Raw genomic sequence first — 8,197 nt, forward strand, 5'->3', positions numbered from 1 at the left:
ATAGGTGACTTTACATCTAAGATTACTTAAATGCATAGAAAAATTGATTTTGTGTAAACGCGTTTTGTCTGTGGGCCAGAGAGAGAAAACGAATAGTGCGCTGACATCCTCATAAGTGTTTTCTGTTTAAATTTGTAATAATATTAATAAAGGTTAAAAATAAATTATAAAATGCAGTATTTTTTTATTATTTTCTACATAAACTGATTTTTAACTTTAAGCAAATAAAATATTTTTATTTCATATTATCCTAAAATTAAAATACAATATTTCTTACACATTTTTAAGGTTTCACGGTTAACTACTGATTTTATTGAACAAAAGTTAGTTTATGATTAGCCCATATAATTTTCTTATTATGTATTGACACCATTATAATTTTAATATTACAGCTTTTATTTGGCAGAAATTATTATTGCAATACAGCATTTACACAGTCAAGGCATAGTTTACAGGTATTAATTTATCCAGAAATATCTCGTTAACGTTCTTAAGTATATTTATTTGTTACATTTATCTAATATATTATAAATTATTTTTCAACTTTCAAATATTTAATATGTAACTAATGTTTTATATACATATACATACAATTTTGAGGCATAATCCCATTAAGGGCATTTAGATATTTTTTGTTTTTATCCAAATATTGTAATAACTAAATAAATTCGGTTATTTTGCACATGGACTTGGTTGGTATTATTATAAAACACAATACATCCCAAAGTCCCTAAAAGTATTTTGCTAATAAGTAGAAAACAACAAAAGATAATTAAAAAAAAAATTGAAAAAAGTTGCTATTTTATACAATATTCTGTTGGATCATGATTTCTTGAAATAGTTTTTAGTAATAGTATTTAGCTATATGGTTTTTTTTTATGTCTCAGATATAAATAAAATAAAAATAATTATGATTTTTATTTATAAATGTCTTAAATGTTTACTAAAATGAATGTGATATTTAATAGTTATTCATGGTAATAGACATTTTAAAAACTTAAGATTACAGAATATTGTTGTATGCTAACATTGTATAAAAATGTATATTAACTATGACTTATGTTGAGTTTCATGTATTTGTGTATTTAGAGATTTAAAACCAGAAAATGTATTATTAGACCAAGACGGTCATTTAAAACTGACCGATTTTGGTTTATGTAAAGAACATGTTCATGGGGTCAGCGTGACTCATACATTTTGCGGTACTATTGAATACATGTAAGAAATTTTAAGCATTTATCAAATTGAATGAGAATTCAGCTAAAAAACAAACATTAATTTGTTATATCAGGGCACCAGAAATTTTAACTAGAAGTGGTCATGGAAAACCAGTTGATTGGTGGTCACTTGGAGCTCTTATGTTTGACATGTTAACAGGAACTGTAAGTAATATTGTTTGAATTAATTACTGTGAGTATTACAATTTAAATGTGTGTTTACCTTCAAGCCCCCCTTTAGTGCTGATAATAGAAAAAAAACTATTGAAAAAATACTTAGAGGGAAACTTATCATGCCACCTTATGTATCACCTGAAGCTAAAGATCTTATGAGAAAATTACTTAAAGTAAGTAAAAAAGACAAATTTATTATAATTAATTTACTTTTATAAATTCATTATAATCTTGTATAATACCTACTTTTATTTAAAATGCTAAATCTATACATATAAAATCCAAATACCATTGACTCACTCATTGCTGTAACTCAAAAACTACACAACGTACGAACTTGAAATTTGGAATAGAGGTTCTTTTCATATTTTCACCACGCAATAAGAAAGGATTTTCAAAAATGTTGCGTTTTAGTGTAGTAATATAATTATTCATTGCAAATACGTATTGTGCTGCACAGCACAGACGCACGGCGGCCTGCAGGTTTCCAGCTACCCTAACCTATCCTTTTTGTCCGAAGGTCAACAATAAGAATTGTTCCAAGAAGATTATCGATAAAAATAATCTCTTGCATCGGGCATATACCAATACTCCAATTATATTTTAAATGATAGAATGCACACCGATAAGATAAGTCATAAACCAACACACATACAAATTCTATTTATTATTAGTTATCTCTCCATTGTCTTACCACGAATGTACTTTCATTTAATTTGCACTCCGTACTACCAGCAGTTCGAACACGCGTAAATCATAAATATTTACAATTATAATTTTATATTATTTGGAATACTTTGTGGTTCCCTCTAATGATCTAGATACGCAATATGCAAGGAGTTTCTGATTTTCGCTTTTTAAAGAGGTGGTAACATATGGATCTTAAGATTCACGGTGGAAGTTGAAACTTTTTTTTTGTTTATTAATGGTTGCCTTTGGTTGCAAATTATATAATATGCGAATTATTTCACAAAGCTAGGTACAATTACACTGATTTGTCCATAAAAATAAATAAAATAACCCTCGAAAATATATTAATATATAAAAATTAAATACTCCTAAAAATCTGGGATGATCAACTATGACTTCAATACTTTTTTAAGTACGCTGTATTTTTTTTCAACTCCAAAGCTGTACTAATATAGGCTATATTTTATCTCCCTCCTCACTGTGTCCGCAATCTACCAAAGGATTGCCTACCTGATAATATACTGCTCGCATAACCATAAACAAAACTCACAGGCAACCCTACGCGGGATAGCTAAAAATTAAAATATAATATGATTTTGCTTCCTTACTTATGCAGAGCAAATTACACTCAAAAGGAGTTAATTAATCACAATATTTTAACCGGGCAACGCCCGGTTATTCAGCTTATATATTATAGAAATAGAAATATTAAAGAGTAATTTTGAGAAAAAATTACCTGATTGGGATAATAGTTAATATTTTGTTATATTCATTGTTTATAATAATTTTAATTTATTACAACTAAGTAAAGATTGTTTTTAAAATTGACAGAGACAAGTTAGCCATAGACTGGGATCTGGTATAAATCAAGGAGAAGACATAAAAAATCATCGTTTTTTTCAAAAAATTGTATGGAAAGATATAATAAACCGTAGTTGTGAAGCTCCATATAAACCAAAATTAGTAAGCGCAATTCATATTCACTTTTTCAATATGAACGCATATTTATTAAGGTATTATTTAGACTGGTGCAGACGACACAACACAATTTGATTCCAGATTTACCAATCAGCTTCCAGTTGATTCACCTGTAGAAGATTCATTTTTGCCACATGATAATGATGAATTTAAATTTGATGTAAATATTAACTGTTTTGTTTTAATATTAATTTTTGTGGTATTGATATTATTGATTATAGTAGTAACATTTATCATTAACATTAATATTTTTCCATAAAAAATGTAATTATTTTATGAAGTTAAATATGTAGTAATTAAATAAATAAAATGTATTATTAATATTTATTATTAACATATCACCATTTATTTTAAGTGTAGACTAAAGACTTAGTATATTTATCTACTCCTTCATCGTCAATATTATTTTTATTTATTTTTCAGGGTTTTACTTATATAGCTCCATCATTATTAGACACTCTTGGCACGAGTACAAGTCGAGAACATGCATTAAATGCACATCAACATTACAGATCAGAAGAAATGGAAAAACAAATGGATGACGAGGATATTTTCCATAAGAATGTAATGCCAAAGAAACCAAAACTCGAAATGAAAATACAAAAATCATCGCCCACACCTGTGATTCAAGGTGGAATATATAACTCTAGAAGACCTGTTGACCAATTTCAAAGAGGGGTACTTATTCATATTTAACAAATTATGTTTTAACAGAAATGTTCATACATTTTTTTTTTTTGTACATCAGCCTCTTCCACAAAATTGTAATCCATCCAGTGATGAACCAATTACATCAACATGTACTATGCTATCTGCTACCCGAATTGATGAAGAAATGGAAACTGATAAGTCATCACCATCACCGTATCCAAATGTAGCGAGGTCCAATCCAGTACCAGTAGATCAACCCCGAATTGTGCAAGCTAGCACTACAAATTACAGGGAAATAGACCAATCGAGGTTGTTTGATGCATGTGCTCGACCATTTAACAATCACTCTGCTAGGAAACCATATAGACCTCATGTGTTGACAACAGTCAACAGTAGTAATTTCCTTAATCAGAATCAAGATGAGATGATGGAAGTTGCTTCCACATCTAGTATACCGGCTCAAATTTAATTAATTAGGTAAACGAATGCTATTTTTAATTTTATTTTTTACTGATTATTTATTGACACTTGCCATTTTTAATTTAGGGTAATCAATGTGTTTAGAAGAGACCTGTTTCCAAACCAATCATAGTTACCTTATTGGTTATAATGCTATTTTCTGGTAGATCTTGGCTACTTTTAACTTGTGGCCTTAAGGATCAGCTAATTTTATAAAGTTTTTTTTTTAATGGTAATTTGTTGGCTTGATTTAAAGTGATAATTTTTACAAATTGTATAGTATGTAAGGTTATTTACAATAGTTGTTATAAATTTTAAAATTTCCAGAGTTAAAGGAAATTTTTAACTTTATAATTAAGTTGTACTACAATTTAAATTGAATGTTAATGTTTTTTTCCAATAAGTTTTTGAAATTTTTTAATTTCTAATATATTATAATATGTGTATTAAGTGTAAATTATTATTAGCCAAGGTTTATCTGATCTTGAATAACATTCAATTAAAAAAATGTGTGGTTGGGGTCACAATATTTTGATATTTTTTCTGACAGACAAGGAAATAGTTCTCTTTTTAAATATTACTATGATATTAATGTGACCATTTTATTTTCTACCATATTAGAAATATATTCTGTTTATTTGGTTTAATCATCTTATTATATTAAGGTTATTGTTATTTAGCTAAATTATTAATCGAGTGTTTTATTTTAGTTATTATTTTTATTTAAGTAGATGTATTTGCCTATTGAAATGTAAATAGTGAAAACTAGATAATTATATGAAATTAATCCATTATTTAGTAATATTTCCTCCAAAAGAATTTTCAAACCAGATAGTAGAATAACATTTTGAACTCAAGGTTAGGTTATTTTTCTATCATTACCAAGCTCCGTATTGATAGAAAAATATCTATACTCTGTTCAGCGAGAGACCACACCGCGCACCAACAAAAACTGGTTCCCCACGCAACACCCTGTCATTGGGGAACCGGTTTTGATAGCCTGCTGACGTGGAGGGATGTGCAGAATTGGCATGCTCTCTCACTGAACACAGTATATGCAAACCAACCCATAGTTCTTAATATCTTGAATAGACTTTAAATATTTATCAACAATCTATTTTATTATTATAATTATGTACTAATAATACATACTTTTATAGTCATGCAATATTACATTTATATATATATTTTTCTAATCTCTAATTAAACACATTATGAATGAATTACAAACATGTTTGTACTAATATGAAACATTAGGTTGCTACTTTTATAATCTAAAATATATTTTTTTTTCTATTACGCTATGTGCAGGCATTAATATTATTTTAGTGGACTAAACTTATGTATAATTATTAATTAGAGTTTTGAAATTGGAGATGAGTGTTTTAGAAAAATTGCAAACAATTAATGAATATTATATTGTAGTATAATATAATATAATTATATATATATATAATATTGTAGTTTCATCTAATTTATAACAAGTTTATAATCTGTAGGGAAGGGGGATAAGCTTAAAAGATAATCTTGACAACAGTAATTGATCTTATTGTTGTTTTAAAAATAATTATAAATATCTCATAGTTTTAATACATTTCAATTTTGTGATTTTCCAAACTCCATATTTTTTATTAATGTTAATATTTTTACCAAATCACACATTATAAAATATAAAATATGTGCTAATGTGAAAATGATGTATAAACAATAATACAGCATTAAAAACCATATACTTAAAAGTTGTTTAATTTCAGTGTACAGATATTTTAATGAATTTTGAAACGAAACTACTGTGTTCATTGTAGAGAATCATATGAGTATTATATTATACAATTTCTTTAAAAGGCTGTACTGTAGCCTATTATAATAATATGCCAGTAAAATGGTATTGATCCAATGTATAATTATTGATAATAAATGATTGTTTTTATTACAAAAGTTATTTCTATAAATTAGACATGGTTTTTTTTACCATCATATTATTATTGTTTCTTATTATTTTGAGAAAAACAAATGTCAATGATATAAAATGTAACCATTATTATGTAAATTGTAACAGAATTATAATTATATTAATCAGTATGTGTTACTGGTTCCTTTTTACTTGCATAATTTTGTATATACAAGTTGATAGCCTAAGACATTTACCCTTGAGTTCCGGCTATCGCAGGCAAAGTGGAAGACAAAAATGTATATCCGGTGTAAAACTATTCAAGTACTATTAAATAGTAGTTCCCAATCGGAAGACACAGAAGTAGGTACCTATATACAATCCCTGTGTAGAATGTGGATCATAATTAAAATGTAGTTTGACAAAAAACCATTCAAATATAAAAAAAAATGTTTAGCCATAAAATTATACAAAATATAATAAAGGTTTAATTTAGGTTACATGCTTTTAAATTTCGTACTACACACTTCACTTATTGTGCTACACGCGATTTTAGGAGCGGCTATATACATTATACACAATAGACAATAGTCGATGATAGAATTACCATGTTATATTATAATTCACAAAAACAATAATTATATGCCTGTATGTTTGTGTGTGAGACTGACCGGTCGGCTAGGTTGGCGGGTGAATTGGTGATGTGGAGGCAATTATACTTGCTGCCTCTATCAAATTTTAATATTATAATAAGCTAGCTGATCCCGTGCACTTCGTTTCCACGTACATGTCCCCAACACCCCATCAAAAGAAAATCTTGAAAATTTCTATCCAAATATTTAGTACGTCATTTGTATGAATTTGTTTGACGGTTCTTAGAATTTGTACGACACCAGTAGGTATTCGAGCAATATCGGAAATACAGAAGGGGGACTGGAGACATGTGTCTCCAGTCCCCCCCCCCCCCTAATATAAATAACTAAGTATTCATATATTTTATACTGCAAGATTTTAGAACTCAATTTGTATGAATTTGTATGACCATATTTTTGGAATTAGTATGCGATCCCCTCCCGAGTTATAATTGAAAAACCTATTTTCCCGTGTCTCCCTACCCCTCCTATTTGGAATTTTCTACTTTTTCCTACACGAAACAATTATATTCCAAGTTTAGTAACTTTAAAATTATTTCGTCATTAGTGTGAAGAGTTCTTAGAATATTACATTTAACATAAACATTTAATAAGTAACTATAAACAATAAATCTATAATTTATAATATTAAAAATGTAATTTTGTATAAAAATCTAAAATGAATAAAATAAAATCCAAATAGAAATAAAATGACTAGTTCAATATACAATCATTATAGATTTTATATTCAAACGTTAATTTATCTATTGTATATATATGTACATTTTTTATTTTTTTGTCTAAGGATTTTTTTTCCTTCAAATTATTTTTTTATTTTTGTCTATACGTTTTTTAATACTCAAATAATATTTTTTGAATGAACTTTTGATGTTAGGATTTTTAATATCATTCACATTCACATGGCTTATACAAATTCGCTTTTTGACAAAAAAATAGATTTAAAAAAAATAGTTGGTTATTTTTATCTATAAGGATTATTTAAAAATATCTTATTAAAAAATCTATATTTTTTTACAAAATAGTACAGGGATGGAAAACGTTTTTAATTTTTTCGTTTTCGTTTTTGTTTATTGATTTAAAAAATATCGTTTTTGTTTAACGTTTTTAAACGTTTTTGATTAACGTTTTTAAAAACGTTATTTTCCAATTGTTTCCAAATAACGTTTTTGATATTTTTTTTTATATTATATTCTTATAACTTATAAATTTTAAGTTATAATAGTAACGCGCAATATAAAAATGTACTTAAAAGTTGAAAATTAAAATTAATTATCAGATATATAAAAAAAAAAACAATATTATCAAAAACGTTAATAAAAAACAATATAATATATTATATTCTTATAACTTATAACTTGTAACTTATAAGTTATAACAGTAACACGCAATACAGAAATGGACTTAAAAGTTAAAAATTAAAATTAATTATTCTTAATATTTAAATCAAAATTATAATTTATATAAAATATGTCAATATTTTTTCA

At 26.6% G+C, this 8,197-nt stretch overlaps 1 protein-coding gene across 1 annotated transcript in view; it reads left to right on the forward strand.

Moving 5' to 3' along the window:
• Positions 1 to 6,277, forward strand: part of LOC100162508 (ribosomal protein S6 kinase beta-2) — a 16,915-nt gene extending 10,638 nt beyond the window's left edge. Inside the window, exons 5-13 of the mRNA XM_001947928.4 lie at positions 393 to 455; positions 1,090 to 1,218; positions 1,292 to 1,382; positions 1,448 to 1,564; positions 2,913 to 3,044; positions 3,106 to 3,219; positions 3,483 to 3,737; positions 3,808 to 4,187; positions 4,257 to 6,277. Coding sequence (XP_001947963.1) covers positions 393 to 455; positions 1,090 to 1,218; positions 1,292 to 1,382; positions 1,448 to 1,564; positions 2,913 to 3,044; positions 3,106 to 3,219; positions 3,483 to 3,737; positions 3,808 to 4,179 — 1,273 coding nt within the window. The 3' untranslated portion in view covers positions 4,180 to 4,187; positions 4,257 to 6,277. The remainder of the gene's footprint in view (positions 1 to 392; positions 456 to 1,089; positions 1,219 to 1,291; positions 1,383 to 1,447; positions 1,565 to 2,912; positions 3,045 to 3,105; positions 3,220 to 3,482; positions 3,738 to 3,807; positions 4,188 to 4,256) is intronic.
• The last annotated feature ends 1,920 nt before the right edge of the window (positions 6,278 to 8,197 follow it).

The sequence above is a fragment of the Acyrthosiphon pisum genome, chromosome A1 (genome assembly GCF_005508785.2).
Source record: "Acyrthosiphon pisum isolate AL4f chromosome A1, pea_aphid_22Mar2018_4r6ur, whole genome shotgun sequence".
Classification (NCBI taxonomy): Eukaryota; Metazoa; Arthropoda; class Insecta; order Hemiptera; family Aphididae; genus Acyrthosiphon; species Acyrthosiphon pisum.